This window comes from Eurypyga helias, unplaced genomic scaffold, assembly GCF_000690775.1.
Source record: "Eurypyga helias isolate BGI_N326 unplaced genomic scaffold, ASM69077v1 scaffold792, whole genome shotgun sequence".
Taxonomy (NCBI): Eukaryota; Metazoa; Chordata; class Aves; order Eurypygiformes; family Eurypygidae; genus Eurypyga; species Eurypyga helias.
In genome coordinates, this window is record NW_010237581.1 from 1 (window position 1) to 21,159 (window position 21,159).

The following is a 21,159-nucleotide window of genomic DNA, read 5'->3' on the forward strand; positions in this document are numbered from 1 at the left end:
GCCTGTACTTGTGCTTGGGATAACCATGGTCTGTGCAAGCAGCACAGACCCTAGGCAAGGCTTCACACTCTACAAATGTTTGGAGAGCAGCAGCCACTCCACAGGGTCCCACCAAAACTGAGAGGTGGTCCCCAGATGGCTCACGCCCCTTCTCCAGAGAAAGCCTCACCATTTGGAGAGATAAAACTCGTAGAACTTGACTGGGCACCGAAGTGGGTTCATCCTGTTCTCCCGCTGCTCCAGCATCGGTACCTCCTCCTCATGCTTCCGCTTTCCAGAGCCACCATCTGCAGAGTGGGAGAGAGCAGGATCATGGCTAGGACCTGATGGGGGAGGGAAGGGGAGGGACAGCAAGCTGCTCCATCAGACCCTACCTCGGCCTTTCTTCTGCTTTGCAGGAGCGTAGTAGCGGATGCTCACCACCTTCGTCACGCCACGGGCTGTGGTGCACTTGCGGGACTGGCGCACCACGTTGGTGAAGGACAGCTGCATGTGCTCCTCCGCTGTCTGCAGCCCGAAGAACTTGGTGTTGAAGAACATGAGAGTGTTGAGGAGCACGAAGGGCGAGTAAACACCCAGCTGCTTGCACTCCCAGAGGTGCTCCTCCTCGACACGCGAGAACACAGTGTCTGCAACGCACAGAGGAAGAACCAGGTCACACCAACGGTCGCCTTTGGCAATCCCTTCACCCTGCCCAGGCAAGCTCACTGCAGGAGACCAATGCTTCACAACATCCCCTTTTCTATGAGGTTGCTTCTCCAGAGCCATCAGCCGAGCTAGATGCTGGCTCTGCCCTGCCACAAGCCACAGCAGAGTGCAGCCAAACCACAGGCCAGAACCCAAATCAATCCTAACCGCCTGCTCCTATAGATGGTCACAAAGTGAACTCCAGGTCAGTGCTCCACCACGCTCAGTGCGAGATGAAGGAAAAGCAGCAGGCGGGACAGACACAGCCAGCTCCTGCCTAGACACACAGGTCTGGAGTCAAATGCCTCTGCCTGGGACAGCCAATACGTAGATGTCGGGCTGGATCTGTGAACTAACCCCTGAAAAGACACAGCAGGAAGGCAGCCCAGACCACAGCACCATGAAAAGCCTCTGCAGAGCTCTCAGTCTGCTCACACGGCAGCAGCACAGCAACCCTGGCCAACACTTAGCACAGTGTAAAGGGCTCACCCATGTGCTGGGATCACAAAAGCCAGCATGCCTCCTGGCTTGGTATCCTCTTTGCCAAAGGGTGGAGACAGCACTGTGAAGTGTTGTTAAGATTCACACCGTCCCAGGATATAAAGCAGCTTTGCTCTGCTCCCAGCTACCCCCCCCTGGGCAACAGAACCTGCTGAGGCATAAACTGGGCTGGCTCTGCTGTCAGTTTGGGTCAGCGTGACCCCAAGACACAAAGGGAATGTGCTGCCCATGCCAAGGAGGAGGGTGAGGCTGTGGGAGCACAATCAGACCGGAGGATCCAAGGCTAGAATCACAAACTGGGTACATGTGGTGACTGAAGGTACTCTGGAGACACATACTATTTGGTAAGATTGTGGGTTGCCAGCCGCTCAGGGACTTGTTCAGCTCCTGCACGAAGGTCAGGTAGTAAAGGTCTGTAAATATATTCACCATACGATTGTTCTCGAGCAGGTACTAGAAAGGACAGAACACACAGTCAAGAGAGACATGGCAGCACCTGGAATGCAAACCCTTCCCAGAGAGCCCAGGGCACACATGCAGTGCCCCTCCTTGTACAACCAGAGCTGCAGGGCAGACTCTTAAAACGAGAGCTGCGAGGAAAACCCCAGGGCATGACAAAGCAGACTTGGCGCTGAAGAAAGGACTGAGTTTGGGGAGATCTCCCAGTCCTCCTCAAGGCTGGGGAATAGCTGCCACCCTACCCACTGGGCTTGGCAACAAAGACTAAGCCAGGCGGGCTGCTGTCCTGGGGTGAGGCACAGAGTCCAGTGAGCCTCTCTGGGTCCCCAGAAGGCAGAATAAAGGGTGCAAGCTCCCCTGACCAGAACTGAGCCCAGGTCTGGCTGTGGAGGACTCGAGGGCAGCAACCCCTCCCTCACCTGCTGGATACCAAGGCAGAGGTAATAGATGCTGTCCGGTTCGTAGCGCTCCCCATTGGGCCGTGTTATCTCTTTGACAAACTGTGCCAGACCGTAGTTGAGCTCAGCTGCTGTGCAGGCCAAGATGTCTTCCTTGATCCTCATGGGCTTGGCTGCAGAAACAAGCACAGCAGCCTCAGGGCAAGAGCTTGCAAGCCAAGAGCATCTCAACACCCTGGGACCCAGCTTCTGGGAGGTCACTGCCACACCAACCCCACCCAGACAGGGGACTTACGGCCAAAGCGTAGCTCCTCTCCCTTGCTGCTCTCTCCCCCTGCATACTTGGCTTGCACCCAGGACTTCCAGGCGTTCACACCATATGAGTAGTTCAGCACTGTGCAGGTGGGCTGGCTGCTCATGGAGTCCCGGGAGCAGCTTTCAGAGAGCACCAGACGCTTCTGCCCCTGCAGAGAGGTGCACCGTGAGACCAGGCACCTACCTGTGACAGCCACAAGCGTCCTGGCCACCTCTCAGGCCCGCTGACTGCCAGCTCCCTCCCAAGTGTGCCTGTGCCCATGCCAGCAGGCATCCTGCTGACAGTCAGGCCAACAAGGCCTATGAGTTTTGAAGCCCACAGGCAGGAAAGAGGCCGGCTCTCACATCACCTGGGGCATTCAAAGCTCCTCTGGAGTGAGCGGCAGGGATTTTCATCCAACGAGTGGCCCACAGGCCAGGCATGCCTGGGAGGGAGAGGGCACACCCTCCCCTGGACACTGAAGTCTCTGGCACATTTATTAGTCACAGACAGCAGCTCCCACTCGAAACCCAAAGAATTTGAAGCAGGCAGTACCTGCTGAGAGCTCACCTTTCGGACAGCACGGGGCAGGTCTTGCTCTGTGGACACATCATCTGGTCCCACCAGCCCACAGTCAAAGAGGAAATCCACGCTGGGGTTGATGTCTAGAGGGTCTGAAACACAGGCAGAAGGGCCCCGCTGAGGCTTCTCATCCCATGCCCTGTGCTGGCCTGGCTCTTACAGCAAGACGAAGAGGGAACACGCAGCCCAGCGCTATGCAACCTCAACCACTGCATGGCATTAACTTTTAGCCGCAGCCCAACAAAGGGAATACAGCTCTGGCAGATGATGCTAAGCTTCTGCAGATGTACCAGAGCCCCACATTCTCCCCTCTGACAGTTTGGGGTTTTTTTTTGTTTTTTAAACAGTCCTTATCCCTTGTGCCAGGCCAGCACAGGGGACAGCCTGGCACAGGTATCCCAATTCACTGTCCTTCGCTGCTAGCATCCTGCGTCAGCACTGCTGTGCTCCTGTTCCTCTTCTTCCACCTTCTGCCCGCTAACGGACACACAGCAATTCTGCTGTCTCCCAGGATGTCATGCCCTGTCCAGGCATGCTGGATACTCTGGAATCACCATCCATAAGCACACCAGTGCCACTGCCCTGCTAAAATCAGCTTCCCATTCCCCCTTCTCTGCAGAACTGTGTTTGCAACAGGTCAGTTAGTCTGGACAAACACACATTCCTTCAAAAGTGGGGGTCTCCTCACCCCTGCTGAGAGCAGTCATCTGCAAGACTCTCAGTTCCTGGCCTCGAGCCTGGTCAGAGGGCAGGGGGAGGGAAGTTCACACAGCTCTCAGTGCTGCTGGCAGCGGAGAGACCCTGCTGCAGCACGAGCAGCCCTGCATGCCTCCTTCACCCAGCTCTTACTCTTAGGGAAGTCAGCCTCCAGGTCCTGGCCCGGCTCATCGAGGACATTTGCCATCTTGACAGCCATAGCCAACACATCGTCCCGTGCCGGTCCGAACAGATCACAGTCCTCCAGGAGACCCTCCGCGCTCTGGTTACTCACCAGGTCTGCAATGCAAAAGCAGACCATAAACCCAACTTTCAAGAATGTCTTTTGTCTGTTTTCCCTGTGGCAACTGGAAAATGAAGCCAGGCTCCCTGCAGCACAGTCCTGTGCTCTGAGCAGCCCCACCACATCTGCACTGCCAAGCTTTCCCTGGACAGCAAGACATGGGATGTTTATCCTCTCCCCAGCCACAGGGGCTTGAGGAATGCAGCTCCCAAGTAAAAAGACCTGCGCGGTCAGGACAGCCAGTCTTCTGGCTGGGCACTGCCTTAGGCCAGAGCCTGACCAGCCACCTGAATTAACCTACAGTGCTGCACGTGTGCCACAAGACCGGCAGCGCAGAAAGGCACAGGGGCAGACACTGATGCAGCTTTTCCCTCCTGGTACCTCCTCAGCAGAAACTGAGGACTTGCCCTTCCCTGCTCCCTTTCCAAAGGCTTTGGGGGATCTGTAACTCAGGCAGATGCTCTAGCTCCAAGAGCTGGCAAGCCCCACATGATCCCAGCTGTTGGGCCAGATCAAGCCATGGCAGAACCTACCGCACAGGTCCGAGGAGGCCTTGTCCAGCTCCTCAGCCTCTGCAATCATCTCGGCCATGGCCAGGATGTCAGCCTCCAGGGGGTTGGAGGGGATCTTCACCTTCAGCTCCTCAATGGTCTCCACAATCTTATCTGTGCTCTCCAGCGTGGTGGGCAGGAACATTGGCACAGGCACCTGTCGACAGCAGCACACCAGGCAGAAAAGTGACACTCAGCCGACTGACATAAAAGCAGAGGCAGAAGAGGATGGACAGAGAAGCAGGGAGGTTGCAGGGTGGCAGGATCAAGAATGAAGGAACATGAGCAGGTGGAGTGTGTCGCTTACCGGGACAGGCATGGAGAAAGGCACAGGTACTTTCTGGCAGTACATATGCATAGGCACAGGCACGAAGATCGGGACGGGAATTGGCAACACAATCACCTGGGGCTTCCAGTCAGCCTCTGACAAGAGCAAAAGTACGTCAGTGAGCTTGCTCCCAGCAGCTCCTCCATCCAGCCCCACTGCACGCTGCCATGCCCCCAGCCATCCAGCACCATGGCCCTTCCAGCCACCAGCTTCTGTGACTCGGGCAGAGATGCAGCAGCAGCAAGCCAGGCAGCACGGCAACAGGAGAGGCTTGCCTTAGCCAGGGTTGCAAGCCCTGCTCTTACATGGCACTACTGAGAGGTTTAGTTGCCTTGCATATGCTGGAGAAACCACATAAACACATGCCCGACGGGTGATACACAGCGGAACCTGCTCAGCAGCCAGCCCCTCAGACAAGCTGATGATCTCCAGAGGAACAGGAGTTGTCCCACAGGCAGCGGGATCATGCTGCAGAGCTCGCTGTGTTCCCGCTGATGGAAACGGGCTCCCTACCTCCAGCCCTGCCATGTGTGCCCTGGGCTGCCCTGAGGCTCCTCAGCAGGTGCCAAACACCCAGCCACTCCAGTGTTTCAAAACCTGGATTCACATTTAGTCTGGAGCAGGGATGTGCCACTTGTCTTTCTGAAATGCCCCTGGAATCCTGCAGTTCTGACTCGTTTTCCTACCTGTCTGACATCCTTTGGACTTCATTTCTATCTTGCAGGCAACGCCACGATTCTGCATCAGTGGTTTACACATGGCAGCTTTGTTTTTCCGCGGGGTGGCTGGAAGTGGAAGGGGCGGGGGAGGCGGCGCGGCTGGAGACATCTGGGCTGAGGAGGTCTTTGCTGACAGCTGAGGAAATGCAGGAAGCAGGAGGTTGGTGTCCACCTAAGGCAGCACCACCTCTTCCCAACCACAGGGACAGCTGGAGAGACTCCCAAAGCCACTTCGGGAGCCTGGCTGTCCCTAGCACACACACAGGGGGCTGCTCCCACAGTCAGATCCGAAGGAATGCCATGCTGCTCCTGGCAGGCAGCAAGCCTGTGCAGCATCACTGCAGCAGTCAGCAGGGAGTCTGGCACTGGCTGCTCCTGCCTCGCAGGGAACAGAAGGACTGCGACTATACCCCAGCACAGGAGAGCACCATGCAAAGAGGAACTGGTGCCACAGTGGCAGGATGTTCTGGAGCCCATCATTCATTCCTGGAGAATGGTTATTCTTTCCCCTTACAGGAGATATGCTGATGCTGCCCTCCCCAGCAGCTCTTACCAGTTCCCACTACCCAGACATCTTAAAATGCATTGGTTGTAGAAGGAGGAAATCTCCCTGAGCAATGGCAGATCTGTCCTCTCTCTGGGGACAGCCCCTTTTGTGCTACCTTGCAAACTCCTACCTCCAACAGGCCTTACCATGTTATTAGTCTCTGCCTTCAGTGCGGAAGGGGCAGGTGGTTTTGGCTCTGAAGTCTGACCTGTAAGAGAAAGCAGCAACACTAAGATCAAGAGCTCCTGGGCCAACAGGTCCCACTGCTGGGACTGGAGGTGGCAGCAGCCAGAGGGCAGGGACAGGCTCCCCAAAAACTACTCCTGGCCACTCCAGGAACAGTTAAGGTTTCCATATTCTCTAGCCCTAGCAGCTCAGAAGACACTACAACTCCAACATCAAGTCATTCCCATGTCATTCTGTGCTCCCTTGCATTGTACTCCATCCCCATCACAGCAGGTCAGGAGAAATCCCAGCCCCTTGTAGAGAGGAATCCAGGGCTCTATTCCCAGCTCTGCCTATTGGCTTGCTGTACCGAGCCATGGCCCCTCCCTGTGCCTCCAAATATCTTAGCAAAGTGCTTCGAGATCCCTAGGAAGAAGGTGACAGAGCTAGCAGTAGCGTTATGAGATATCCAAGAAAGCAGAGAGACAGCTTTGCCCCAGCCCTAGGGATGCAGTCCGTTCCCCTAAGCAAAGAGGGGATCACCTGCAGGAAAGAGACTCCTGTGGCCAACGCTCATCTCGGGCAGTGACAGTATCATCCTGGCTTGGATGGTAATTCCAGCTCATTTGCTCTGCAGAGAACCTGCACCCGTGTCAAAGGCTGACAAGCTAAAAGAGCACCTTCCTCCAAGTCTCCTGTGAGCCCTGGTTACCCATGTGCCTGGGAAAAGGAAGTGCCTTCTACAGCACTGACTGACCGTGGGCCATGCGTGGAGGAGACGCCTGCAAGGAAAGCAGCGGGTCTCAGAGGGAGTGGCGGGTCCATCCACACCTCCTACATACAGATCAGCTCTCTGGGGGAAAGACCCAGCTTCCCAAAGGGCCAACACCTGGGCATTCTGTGCGGATTTCCTGTTCCAAGGAAATGTGGGACAGCTATTGAGCAATCGGAGGCCCAGCAGTGTCCACGTGCTGAGTAACACAGGGGAATGGGCAAGTTCCAGCTGGAGGAAACCCCTAGCCTGCAGCTGAGTATTCAACCGTAGGAGCTGCTACAGTCTCCGTGGGTCCAGGAACTCCCCTGGACAGCCCAAAGTGGATGGGCAGCAGGTCTAGGCAGGAGACATCCATGGCCTGAATGAACAGAGACAAGCTATGGAGTATAAGCAGAGCTTCTGCTGCAGCAGAATCAAAAGCAGTTTGCCGCACAGGCTAATGATTTAGACAACGGGAAAGAAGATCTTCCTGCCACAAAGCTCCATGTGCTACCTGTCCAGGCTTCCAGGAAAGCTGCAACTTGTTCTTTACTCTCATCCCAAAACCACCAAGGAGCTGTCAATCCATTGCCTGCACCAACTGTGACTTCTGGCCCTCTATCCAGCTGGACAGCCCCGTACAGTCCTGTGGCAGAAGCTCCTCAATCACTCATTACACAGACTGCTCCCAGCACAGGAACGGCCCCTTTTATCATCAGCAAGCACCCTCGGGATCACCAGGGTAGCAGCAGCCACTGGGTCACAGGTATGAACAGTTTTAGGCAACCCCTGGCTGCAAGAGAAGCAGCAAGTAGTCAGCAGCTCTGCCCAAGATGGGCCTGAAATCGAGGTAGTCCCGCATGAGCTGGCAACACAGCTGCCAGGTCCACAGGAGACCCCGGCTGGAGCAGGCAGCAGCTGCTCCTCACCATGCTCTGACAAGCTGCTCCTCGTGAAAGCCCCTGCACAACACGCGGGGCTGGAAAGCTCTGTGTGTAAGCGCATAGCCGGCCCTGGCTCCAGCACCCTGCCTTCGCAAGCTGAGCAGTATGCCGTGGTCCTGGGATGAGGATGTCTGCAGCTATCCCACAACTGGCAGGGGACACACAGAGGGCCCAGTGCCACCAGCGGCATTCGCCAAGCACGGCGTCTGCTGGGGCAGCCTGGAGCACGTGCTCAGCCGAGCACTCACCGCTGCTGACGGGCTTTTCCTCGGCTGCCCTCCGTCCTCTGCCTCCCAGGGTGCGCGGAGAGGCAGCTATGGCATGGTGAAGGCTGATGGCCCACGTGCCAAACAGCAAAGTTCTGGGCCTCCAGAGACGTGGTGGAGAGGGGCATGGAGACTCTCGTGGGTGGCAGTGAAGGTACTTTACATCCTGTGGTCCACGGCTCCAAGGAGACAATGGCTAAATGGCATGAAACTTGCTTCCCTCTGCGGTGCCTGTGTCCCAAAAGCAGTGTTGCTGGTCTCTCCCAAGCAAGATGCCTTGACAGCAGAGGACAAATGGAAGAGCATGGCTAGGGTTGCGGAATGAGCTACAGGAACCAGCAAGTTTAACACCTCTTCCTCCCCCGGGCAGCAGGACAGTCTGTGCCCCATCAAGCAGACTCCCCCTGGGCACCAGCAGAAGCCAGAAGTTCCTTATCCAGGTCACTCCAGTGTGGTGCCACTTGAGCCGTCACCTCACGCAGCCTGTTACAGAGCATGGCTCTTGGAGGGCAGGTTGGGAGTCCCCTGTCCGGGGGAACCTGCTGCTTCTGGCAGAGCAGCTCAGACATCCAGGGCTTCCCCTGCCTTTCAGTCAGCCCACTGCTGTCAGGAGAGGGACCAGGAAGAGTCTGGACATGGAGGACGAGGTATCTCACAGGAAGGTCCTTGTCTTGGTTTCCCTCCTTGGCACACCCTAGTCAGGGTTTTACACCTTGCGAAATCCCAGGGAGGGCAGCAAAACCCCGCGCTGCAATGCGGGTATCTGTTGAAGCTCGATGCACCGAAGCACGTCCCACCGTAAGCCGCAGGCATTTTAACTACATCACTGATTACCTAGAAGGTCGTGGCCTATAAAGGACCTGACTGAGACTACGCGAGCATCCGAGGGCCAAGTGATGTCTTGTCACTGTCACTATGAACACCTTCCGTCCTGAGGGACCCCAAAGCACTTTGCAATCTTCCATAAGCAACCGGCTCAGGTTTATGATAGGAAACGGGGCAACAAGCAGTGAAAATCTCCTCTCCAGCTGGAACTCCACGGATGCAGAATGGGGTTATCCGGGACACGGGGTTGGCAACTCCCCAAATCTGCAGCAATCTCTGGGTAAGTGGCAGGACTCCAATCTAACATCACAAGACAGAGTGCCTCCAGAAGCTCAGCGCTCCCTCAAGATCGTTCGAGGTTCAGCTCTGGCTGAGGAGAGCCCACCTACAGCATCACCAGCACCACTTCCTGCGGCACCCTGCATTTTCCTTGAATGTTTCCCATCCAAGCACTGACCTGGCCCAATCCTGATTAGCTTATGAGATCTGAGAAGGTCACAGCTCGGAGGTGGTGTGGGGCTGCAGGTGGATTATCATGCCAAACCACGCTGTCCCCTAACCCTGTAAATCGAGCTCTTCGCTGGCAACATGAGGATGTTAAATCCCTGAGTATCCTCGCTAAGAGTGTGAGCTACAGGCAGCACGCTGGCACCGGCTCCTCCCGTCTGGGCCCTGTGTGTCATAGAACCATAGACGTTAGAGATGGAGAAGCCCCATTAGGTCCCACTCCGTCCTCTCCCCCCCAAGGGCCAGTGCAGGATTGTTCCCTAGCGTCTCATCCAGTCCCGGGCAGGAAGCTTCCACCCCTCGCTGTTCAGTCTTCCCTGTGTCTCTTGGACTGAGCTATGCAGGTCCCCTCCCTCCCTCCTACTCACTGTGTCATAGAACCATAGACGTTAGAGATGGAGAAGCCCCATTAGGTCCCACTCCGTCCTCTCCCCCCCAAGGGCCAGTGCAGGATTGTTCCCTAGCGTCTCATCCAGTCCCGGGCAGGAAGCTTCCACCCCTCGCTGTTCAGTCTTCCCTGTGTCTCTTGGACTGAGCTATGCAGGTCCCCTCCCTCCCTCCTACTCACTGTTCAGCAGAGTGTCCAGGTTGGGCTGGTTCTGTTGGTTGTAAAATCGCAGCAGACACTGCTGGTTGCAGAAGTGTTTGATTTGCCCCCGCCAGTGGATGGTTTCCAGCAGCTTCCCCTGACGCTTGCAGGCATGGCACCGAGCTGCCTAAAGCCCGCATCAGCAGGAGAGAAACAAGGAGTAACTAACCACACCCTCTCCGAGTGCAACACAACTCTCCAGCGAAAGGTGCACATAGCAAGGTGCTGTGAGCTTCCCCACAGCAGTGCCCTGCCAGCGCCGGCCAGGGACTCCAGCGGTGCGAACTTCTCACAGCAGCACTAGCCGCGGATCCAGCACTGTGAGCTTCCTCAGTGCAGTGCTCTGGCAGGATCAGCTGGGGACTCCAGCTACGTGAGCTTCCCCGTAGCAGTGTCCCGTCATTGCCAGGCAGGACTCCAGCAGTGCCAGGTTCTCCGCAGCAGTGCCAGCCAGACTCCAGCAGTGCGAACTTCCTCAGTGCAATGCCCACTTATGTGGGGGCCGTGCCCACCACAGCACTTAGCACAAGCTGCCAGTGCCAATACTGACCTTGAAGTACCAGAGCAAGTATTTGCTTTTGCAGTCTTCACTACAGAAGTCCCAGGTGCTGCCCTCCAGCTGCTCGGTGACCGCCCGCTGGCAGGTCTGAGAACAGTAGGTGCAGGTGATGCAGCACAGGCCCAGGTTCTTGGTGAAATCCTGTTTGTAAAGAAGCACACACCCTGCGGAGAAACAATAGGAGTGAAACCTTCCCAGGATGAACTGGGGGCCTCCCTGACCCAAACATGACCAGACTCCAGGTCTACGGAGACAACAGAGCACACGCAACACACTGTAGGGAACAATCCAGCACTGGCCCCTGGGGCTGGGATAAGATGGGACCTCATGGGGACTTGCCATCTCTCACCTCCATGCTTCTAGGAAGAGTCTGACTCCAACCTCCTGTGTGCAGGAACCCAGCAGGCAGGGCAAGGCCAGGTCAGGCCAGCCCAGACGCAAGAGCGTAGAAGTGCATGATGACAGGAGGAGCGGAGCTGCCACCTGCTGTCTCCCCAGCCCCCAGAGAGAGAAAAGCTGTGAGAAAGCCCTCCCCAAGGACACAATGAACGGTAAAGATCTTGCCCTAGGGCCTGGCTGGACAGCAAGCCATCCCCACGACAGTCCTCCCTTCACTGCATGGCAAGGCTCTCGCCCCAGGGCCTGGCTAAAACAGTCTCCCCTCCGTTCCTCTCCATGCTCTCTTCTCCTCCCCCAGCATGGGCTGGCATGGGGGCTCTGCCTCTCCCGTGCCTTTCCCAAGTACCTTCGCTGCAGAAGTTCTTCTCCACTCCAGAGAAGCGGATCTTCTCATGCAGCAGCTTCTCCTGCTTGCAGTGCTCACACTGAGACACCACCCCGCGCAGCCGCTTGAAGTCCTCGCAGCAGTCCTTGCAGCAGAACTGATACACCTTGTCCTGCCAAAAGAGACCGCCACCAGGTCAGCCAGGCTGGCAGGAGGTCCCCCCACTTCTCAGGGAAGAGCGAGCAAAGCTATGGGGCTGAGCTGAGCCGCCAGCTCTCCTGGCACAGGGTCTGGCAGAAGCGGTCTCCTCCTGCCATTCTGACACCCTGCTGAGCATCAGGAGCGCAGCACTCGGCGCAGTCTCCAGGCACAATCCCGCAGCTAAGGCATTCAGAGCACTGGCGCAGGAGCTCTGCTTTGAGCAGGGAGAGGAAGAAACCCTGCGGTCCTCACCTCCGCCTCAACACGCCCCTGGGAAAAGTCCTCACCTGCCAGTCTAGGATCTCCGGCTTCCCGCTGAAAAGGTTGTGGCAGTAGTGGCAGTTGAGGTGGATCCCACCTTCCGGGCTGGTGCGCTGCAGAGACAGAGACAGCTCATGGAGGGAGAGGCAGGGCAGCGAGCACCCACTTCGCACTGCCACCACCTCCTGCCTCCTCCACTGTCCACGGCAGTCTGTCTGCCCCTGCTCAGACCTGTGCTTGCTGCTGCCAGTGACTCACAGTCAGTCCATCAGATCATGCCTCAAGCTCCTGGATTCTTGAGCAATTTCACTTTGCTTCCAGCGTACTGGGTCCAGCTCTTCTCAGGAAGGCAAGCTTTCAAGCTGCCACCCCTTTGGATGTGAAAACATCAAGAGTTGGGGGCGCTCCGCTACCTCTTCTGAGAATTTCTCTAAAAGATCTTGAAACACAGGTGCCTGGTTTCTATTTTCAAGGTAATGCAACTTCAGAATTCAAGCAGTTGTTCTCATCCCAGCTTCCTCTGCTAAACAGCTGTTTAGCACTTGGAGTCTCATCCACAAGGATATATTTATTAATAAAGTCATCTTCTTGGTTTTCTGTCTGATAACCTCAGATAAGGTGCTCTGCGAGTGCCTCAGTACATGCATTTTTCAAGCCCAAATGTAATTTTCTCTGTCTTTTTTTCAGCATCCTTCCAATTTTTCTTCAACATTGAAAATAAAGTGGGCAAAGGATGAACATCTTCCCTACTCTTTTGCTCCCTAGCCCCCAAACATTAACTCCATTCCACTCCTTGTACTTGCAATAACTTAATTAATCCTTCCTTCTGCAGCTGTAAACTGAGATGCTCATACTGAATGGCTTCTCTGCTGTAATCCCAGGGCCTTTTCTAAATCCTTACTCTCCCAGGATTTACATCCCCGCAGTTTGAGTGAGGCTGGTACAGGATCTTGCACTGAACTGTGTTTAAGTACACGTTAGGAGGAACCAGTCTTGTCAAGAAATCCAGTTGCTTTGCTTTCTGACTGCCCTTACCTCAGCACGAGTTAACACTTCACCAGTTTTTGTTTCGTCCGCAAAATTTTATCACGCTTACTTTGACTTTATTGCCAGGTGACTGATGAAGATGTTGAACTCCTGGGGCTTCATACCAATCCTCAAGAAGCCATCTTGAAACACTCTCTTCAGTGTTTTTTTCTTTGACAAGTGTATTCTGAGATCTCCCAGCAAGACAGTTCCTAATCCAGGTTGTGCATCGGTTTACTCATGTTACAGTGCTCATTTTACGTGGCAATAATTCAAGTTGGGTGAATTACATGAAGTCCCCGATGACTGGAAAAAGGGAAACATTGCACCAGTTTTAAGAAAGGGTAGATAGGAGGAGCCTGGGAACTACTGACCTGTCGGCCTCGCCTCTGTGCCTGGGAAGATCATGGAACAGATCCCCCTGGAAGCTATGCTAAGGCACATGGAGGGCAGAGAGGTGATTCGAGACAGCCAGCATGGCTTCACCAAGGGTAAGTCGTGCCTGACCAACCTAGTGGCCTTCTATGATGGAGTGACTGCATCAGTGGACAAGGGAAGAGCTACTGATGTCGTCTATCTGGGCTTCTGCAAGGCCTTTGACACATCCCACACAACATCCTTCTCTCTAAATTGGAGAGATACGGATCTGATGGGTAGACTGCTCGGTGGATGAGGAATAGGCTGCATGGTTACATCCAGAGGGTAGTGGTCAACGGCTCAATGTCCAGGTGGAGATCATGACAAGCGGTGTCCCACATGGGTCCGTACTGGGACCAGTACTCTTTGATATCTTCATCAACGACACAGGCAGTGGGATCGAGTTTGCAGATGACACCAAGCTGAGTGATACGGTTAACACACCTGAGGATGCCATCCAGAGGGACGCAGATAAGCTCCACAAGTAGGTCCATGTGAAACTCAAGAGGTTCAACGAGGCCAAGCACAGGGTCCTATACCTGGTTCAGAGCATCCCCTGGTACCAATACAGACTGGGGGTGAAGGGATCGACAGCAGCCCTGAGAAGAAGGATTTGGGGGTAACGGTGGATGAAGAGCTGGACATGAGCCGGCAGTGTGCACTGGCAGCCCAGAAAGCCAACTGTATCCTGGGCTGCCCAAAAATCATCACAGCCATCAGGTTGAGGGAGGGGATTTTGCCCCTCTGCTCCACTCTCGTGAAACCTCACCTGCAGTTCTGTGTCCATCTCTGGGGCCCTCAATATAAGAAGGACACGGATCTGTTAGAGCAAGTCCAGAGGGGGCCATGGAGATGCTCCAAGGGCTAGAGAACCTCTGCTATGTGGACAGGCTGAGAGTTGGGCTTCTTCAGCCTGGAGCAGAGAAGGCTCTGGAGAGATCTTATTGCAACCTTTCAATATTTAAGGGGGGTTTGTAAAAAAGATGGGGACAAACTTTGTAGTAGAGCCTGTAGCAACAGGACAAGGGGTAATGGATTTAAACTCAAAGAGGGTACATTCAGACTAGATTTAAAGAAGAAATACTTTACAGTGAGGGCAGTGAGGCACTAGAAGAGGTTGCCCAGAGTAGCGGCAGATGCCCCATCCCTGGACACCTCCATGGTGAGGCTGGTAGGGCTCTGAGCAACCTGATCTAGTTGAAGATATCCCTGCTCACTGCAGAAGGTTAGACTAGATGACCTTTAAAGGTCCCTTCCAACCCAAAATATTCTATGATTCAAGTCTTACGAAGTCTACTCCTGTAAAAACCCTACAGCTACCCTACCAACAACATTTGTGATCTCAGCTAAGGATTACATCAAGGATTTATTAGAAAAAAAAATTAAAACCAAACCACACCCAAAAAAACCCAACACAAATACCACAAGATAAAAAACAAACCCCAAACCCAAATACTGCAACCGCCAGTAATTAACTCTCTACCTCTAGTTTCTCTAAGTTTTGTCAGTTGCCCACATGTCCTGGCCTACATTTTCCAGATCTTTCTGGCTGTTGCTTTGTTCTTTGACAACTATACAAAACTAATATTCTTCCTGTAGCCTTTGAATACCCGAAACATTTCACATATGCTGAAACGGAACATTAGAAGATGAAAACCCACCAGTCAAGCCTCTGAGGATTCTTAAACATTAGACATCCAGGCCTGCTGGTTGTACATTTTTAGAAAACACATCCTAGAAGACATTTTCCTTGGCAGCACCTGCCTTAAAGGGCAGCTCTGCCCCTTTCCACCCCACTACCAGACGCCCACTGTGCTTTACTAGCTTACTTGTGCTTTTGTTCATGCCCTCGTAAGGCGACTACATCCCAAGCCACTCATGCAGCACAGCTCCGCACTGCACTCCCACTGGGCACAACCTGATGGGAGCGAATTACAGCCCATCTTATCCCAACAGAGGAAGGGGGAGATAGGGTCAAGACTGAGTTATTGGCAACTACAGTAACTGCAACTCTCATGCTCCAGCAGAGACTTTCTTATGGACCCTCCCTGAGGAGCTTGAGGAAGGTGGAGCCTCTGCTAAGTGTGGAAGGAGGCATGAGCTCTACAGCCCAGCCCAGCATGAAGGATGTTTCAGTACCTGGAATTTGGTCCAGCAGCTGGGGCTGCAGAACTGGTAGACAACCCGGTCTGTCTTGTTGTAATAGCAGGGTTCAGATAAACTCTTTCTGCAGAAGCTGCAGGGTCTAGGGGGACCTGATGAAACAGACAGGAATTGGTGAGGGCAGCAGCACAGGACGTGGGACTGAATTCTGAGGATGGCATGCAAGCTACTCACTCATCCTCAGTTTGTCAAGCTTTTATCAAAAAGCAAGGGACAAGAACACCAGGAAGCTAAGAGCAACAGATTCTGCTAGGACAGAAATGTTAAACACAGATGGAGTGCAGAGTGGTTCAAAAAGTGACCCTGGCTCTACAGGAATTTGGACAAAACAGGCTGCAATACTTGCACCAGAGACCTTACCCATTCATGGGCACCCTGGTACTCCATGTAATGGAAAGGGCAATGCCGGCACAGTATGGCACTACAGCTGCTTTCTGCACACTTGAGAATAGCAATGTACACTACCCCTCAGTATTAAGATGTCTACATGCTGCAAGGGTTCCTCCCTCTCCAAATCTCCTTCCACTTGTCTCACTGGGCTCCTCCCCAGACAAGCAACGTGCCCTCTTTCCAGTCTCATCCCCAAGCAGTGAATGATACTAAGGGAGGAGTTAAGAGTGGATGGGTGACTGACTCCCTGTACGTAGGTGCTCTTACCGACCAAGCCTGACTGCTTCACTTTGTGGGAGGTAGTGCAGCAAATGGAGCAGAACAGGCCCATCTTGCCACTCCGATCCACGTTGGGCAGCATGTCGAAGTTCTTGCACAGCGTCTTGCACCACATGCACGGGTAGACCCGAGTGTTCTTCTGCAAACAGAGCAGAACAGAGGTGCCCGGTAACCATCACAGCCGGCGAGGTCTGACCCTCACAGCCCACCCCACCACTGTATCCACCTCAGGGCAGCTCGCCTGCAGGGAACACCTGATGCCAGAGCCAGGCTCAGAGTCTGCTGGTTCAGGAGGTGGGAGCCAAAAAGGCTGCCTTTAGCACCTCACCTTCTCCTTTCAAGGGTTCCCTGGCAGGGACACAGAGCTTGGCAATCCTATCAAGACAGTTGAGTGAAGCCTGCTAAGACCACAGAGGAGCATACCCAGCCAAGCTTTGGGGAGACATCCAAAAGAACATTAACTGCATAAAGGCCAATTGCATGTACTGGTGTCACTGCACAGTCCAGCTTAGCGAGTGCCTGACCCGTATTCAGGTCCAAGATGGGCCCCATGCAAAATAAATAAATGCTGTTTACTTGCTTCAGTGCTTCTCCACAGCAATATCTTAAATGTTTTGTCAGGCCGAGGGGATTCAGGTCACCTGCTACTACATAATGTGCCCTGTGCCACGTCGAGCAAAGGGACTGTGCACCCATGGAGACCCCCCACACCTCAGGCAGCTGACTCCACACACCTTCTTGTAACTGTTGAGACAGGCAGAGTTGCAGAAGCGTTTTTGCTGGCCTTCGTGGAAGAGGTATTCCAGGGGCAAGCCCTTGTTGTAGATGTAAAGTCCGCAGTTATCACAGCAGTTGGTTTTCAGCCCCTTGGTGGCCCGGAACTTGGTGAAGCAGGCATCACTGCAGATGCGGTGAACCACGTTCCCATTGCTGACCTCATGCTGGATCTGTGGAGACATCACTGCTGTCACTCCCTCAAACCATCACCTCCTCCCGGTGCACGGGCACCACTACTACCACGGGCCTGGGGATAACAGGCTGTTATGCTAGAACTCAGGCAAGCGCCACCCTGGAAGCTGGTGTGGACTCAGGCTGCCCTCCCTCACCAAAAAGTCATTGTAGCAATCGAGAGAGCAGAGTGGGAGGAAGCCATGGGCTCCAGGGTGGGGAGAAGTGGAAGCCTTATTTCTTATGCTGGAATAAGGGCTGGATCACAGTAACAAGGATGGACTTGGGAGCAAGCCCAAGCCAGCTCAGGGGCTGAAGCCTCACACCATGGGAGAACCCAGCAAATGCCCTGCAGGTTCCGAGCACCTCATCCAGGACATGTGAAGGTCAAGGTGTTTGCTTACCTCGCCAGGTTTGTGACAGACGCTGCAGCGGCTGGTGTCTGAGGCATCTGCGGACTGAGGTGCTGGTCTGTGCTGCTGGGCCTCATAGAGGGAGAAACAGACAGAGGTGCAGAACTCATGGAAAGAGCCGCCTGAACCGATCTGGGCAACCACAGAGTCCTTGGTGTTCCAGATCTCCCTGGGGATTGAAGAGTGGATGTGTTAGTGCAGGGACACACCAGTCCTGCCACAAAGGGACAGAATGGCACACTGCAATCCATGGGACTTTGAAGCCTCTGTCCCAGCCCAAAGGGGTGGTGCCTGAAGATGGAGCATGCAGAGGTTGTTTTGAGAGGAGGCTGGGATATGGGGCAGTGAGCCTGGAGACAGGCAGGGGAAGGCCCACATGAAGGGGGTGTAGGGAGCATGGGCTATGCGGTGTGTGAAAGAAGACGTGGGGCAGCAGCTGGCAGTGGGCAGGAGTGATGTGGGAAGCATGAGGGTCACAGGGATGAGGACTGGCAGGTAGGGGCAGGTGAATGGGGTCACACACGTGGGAGCATTGAGTGAAGGGGAACGAACACACACTTTTTACAGAAGGTGCATATCTTCTTGCCAGGTGGTTTTTTTGAGAAGGTGGTGAGACAGGAGCTGGAGCAGAAGAGCTGAGGGAGCCCTTTCCGCTGGTAGGCAGTCTGCCCTTTCTGCAGTGGCGTCCGACAGTTGGCACAAGTCATCTTGGTGGCGGTAGAGCGGGCAGCTCGCTGAGCCATCTGAGTGCGTAAAGACATGCGAGTTGAGCGGCGGGTACGAAAAGGAACAAAATCCTCGTCGTTGGGATCATCCACCATTGCATCAGAGTCTTCGTCAGAGACCGGAACTGCAAAGCAGCAGAGAAAGATGCACAGAAACCCCTCGTTAGGGACTGAGACAGAAACCTCTGCCACAAGACACATGCTGGGACTTTCTGGGGTCCCTCTATATGCTTTGGACCTGTCTGGGTGGAATGAAAAAGGGACCCTTAAAAGATATTCTGTCAGAACTGGAGATGAGTCAGCAGGGCTTTAAGCAAATTGGGCTTAAGTACAATTCCTCTCCAGGAAGTCATGATTTGCCAAGGTTGAGCAGAAGCCCAAAGTGTGAACATTTACAACAGAAAACCCTCCAAGAGTTGGTTGACCTTAAAGGGAACAAGCTGGATAACCAGCCTCCAGCACAGGCTGCACAGGAGGAGCAACACACAAGTACTAGGGGATGGCAGGGTAACACTCAACATCTCAAAGAACAGAGATTTCACATTCTTCTGCAGGAAAATCCCCCAAATGCAACCTTCCTTCAGACAGCCTGCTGCCATAGAGACAAAGGAAGTAAGTTCCTGGCTGAGGAGACTGAAGATGGATTTCTTGGGAACAATCTCAGAGTCTCATTCTATTCCTTGGTGCCTGGTGTCCACTACAACCCTTCCTTCAACCTACGTGCCCTAAGAAAGCAAGGCAAGTACACCAGGATGAAAGCTTGGAGCGAAGGGACCTGTCCTGTGTAAGAGGAACGTCTGCACAGAAGCTCGAGTTCCCACCGTACTCACACCATGAACCACCTGCCCCCAATGGCCTGGGCCCTGCTCTCTGGCTGAAAACAGGCATCGGCCAGCCCTGGTTACTCACTGCTATCAGAGGAGTTCACCGTTTCAGGCCTGGCCGTTTCTGTTCTTCTGGCTCGTTCACTTCTTTTCTGCTCCTAGAAGATATTCAGAAAATACTTAGGCTAACTATCTGCTGGAAGAACCATGGATAAATACGGTGGATCGTGGCAGAGTTCCAACTTCTGCAATTTGCTTTCCCAATAACTAGGCTGAAAACAGGTAAAACTCCATGGATACCTGATTAGAGCTGGCAAGATTGGGAAGAGGGGGAAGTAGGCTTATAAAAGGATATTCCAGCTGGTGGTAGCAAGGACACACTAGAGCCACCTTACAGCACAGTGGCAGTGACAGGGATCACTCTGCCACAGGAGACAGGCAAACTCCTTCCCAGAGGGGTCACAAGACAGCCAGTGTTCCTCACGGAGTTTGACAACAGCCAGCTACCCTCTATGCTCCTGTAGCATACGTACTTGGCTGCATTCTCCTCACCTTCTCAGCTGGCAGCTCGCTCCCCTTCCCAGACAGGCCTTCTCCTGGAACAGAAGCACAGAAGAAGCTTGCATCTAACATCTTGCTTTCCACCAACAGAAGAGGACAAGTGTTCTTCAAATGCAGCCACCCTTTGGGTCAGTCTGCACTTGAAGCCTCAGACAGTCCTGGCTAACAAGCACAGTTCTGGTGGTGATCAGACACAGGAGAGCTCCTAAACCTGTAATTAAGGGATCCAAATGTGCAGACTGGGAGAAGTTGTAAGGGGGAGACCTCTCTGCATGTGGGAGACACACCGGGCATTTGCCTCCAGCAGCTTCTGCCCGAGACTGAGCACCTCCTGAGGATGGTCAGCCTGGGCAGAGGGACTCTGCCTACTGGAATCACCTTCTCCTGGTGACCCTCAGTTCCAGCAAAGGCTCTCCAGTGATGAAGAATGTGAGCTAAGCTGACCCACAGCCGCAGCTTTATCAGGGAAGCTCCTAGCTGACACAAGCATGGATAATCAAAGTTAAAGCTATGAAAGACAGAGCAAGAGCATGTGTGCACCAAGGGAGCACCTTCCACAGCATTATTCCCTCTAAGCCAGACACTTTTCCCAAATCTAGCCCATCAGTAACATTGACAAATTCCATAGCAGGGGACAATGGGAAAAGTTGGAGCACTGAACAGACTCCAGCTTCAGCAATGTGCAGCAGGACAACATCCCAAGCAAAGGGAAGCCGAGTTCTGCAGAGATAGCAACCTACCTGCTGATGGTGAGGCTTCCCGTGCTTTCAGAACACCACTTTCTTTAAGCGAGTTGTTCCTACTATCATCCCCTTCCTCTGCCTGGTTTTCCTCCGTGGGCTCGGGGGGCAAAGCTGCGATACTGTTGTCTGGGCTCAGTTCCACCTCTGCTTCCCCTGCCAGCCCTTCCCTCCGCATGGGTGAGTTTTTCCTTGGTGCCTTCAACCTCGTCTTCTTTGTCTGTTTAAGACTGAGTTGTGGGGGAGCCATTGGCGGATTTGAGGATTGTGCTGTGGTTTCTTCTGTGGATGGGGCACTGTTGAGGTCCCCAGAGTCAGGAACGGGCTGGCGGGGGGATTCAGGGGTGTTGTCACCAGACAGTGCAGGAATAGCAGCAGCACCATCTTCCTTTATGTCCCCAGAATCACTTTTTGGTGCAACTTCCCCTTCTTTCCACGTTTCTGGAACAAGGGCTTCTCTAGAGAGGGCTGAGGAGTCTGCTGGTCCATCCTCCACATCCTGGGAAGGATGTGCCTTATACAGCCCATCCAGACCCTCCGATTTATCTAGCTCCATCAAGTCAGCAGTTTTATCCAAGTCATCTAAGACATCAGATTTCTCCAGCATATCCAAGACACTAGGTTTATCTATAACGAGGTCATTTGATTTGTTTAGTTCAGACAAGCTGTCTGCTTTCACTAGAAGGTCCAAGTCCCCACCTGCAGTCATCTGCTTGGATTGATCCCAGTCAGGGGGCTGAAGAACTGAAACCTCCTGGGTAGAAGCTGTTTGGGAGCCCAGATGATCTTCCCCAAACTCCATGTCAGCAGG

At 54.0% G+C, this 21,159-nt stretch overlaps 1 protein-coding gene across 1 annotated transcript in view; it reads right to left on the bottom strand.

The window, feature by feature from the left end:
* Nucleotides 1-169: 169 nt before the first annotated feature.
* The window catches only part of ZMYM3 (zinc finger, MYM-type 3), a gene marked incomplete at its 3' end in the record, with an annotated part of 21,057 nt that continues 67 nt past the window's right edge, over nucleotides 170-21,159 (bottom strand). The window contains 23 exon segments of the mRNA XM_010147482.1: nucleotides 170-287; nucleotides 375-629; nucleotides 1,527-1,641; nucleotides 2,067-2,218; nucleotides 2,341-2,509; nucleotides 2,911-3,014; nucleotides 3,772-3,918; nucleotides 4,456-4,630; nucleotides 4,781-4,896; nucleotides 5,488-5,656; nucleotides 6,214-6,275; nucleotides 10,097-10,244; nucleotides 10,668-10,840; nucleotides 11,422-11,572; nucleotides 11,889-11,975; nucleotides 15,445-15,560; nucleotides 16,126-16,276; nucleotides 16,872-17,084; nucleotides 17,490-17,667; nucleotides 18,057-18,348; nucleotides 19,133-19,205; nucleotides 19,600-19,643; nucleotides 20,349-21,159. The exon segment at nucleotides 20,349-21,159 is cut by the window's right edge and continues 16 nt beyond it. Coding sequence (XP_010145784.1) covers nucleotides 170-287; nucleotides 375-629; nucleotides 1,527-1,641; nucleotides 2,067-2,218; nucleotides 2,341-2,509; nucleotides 2,911-3,014; nucleotides 3,772-3,918; nucleotides 4,456-4,630; nucleotides 4,781-4,896; nucleotides 5,488-5,656; nucleotides 6,214-6,275; nucleotides 10,097-10,244; nucleotides 10,668-10,840; nucleotides 11,422-11,572; nucleotides 11,889-11,975; nucleotides 15,445-15,560; nucleotides 16,126-16,276; nucleotides 16,872-17,084; nucleotides 17,490-17,667; nucleotides 18,057-18,348; nucleotides 19,133-19,205; nucleotides 19,600-19,643; nucleotides 20,349-21,159 — 4,019 coding nt within the window.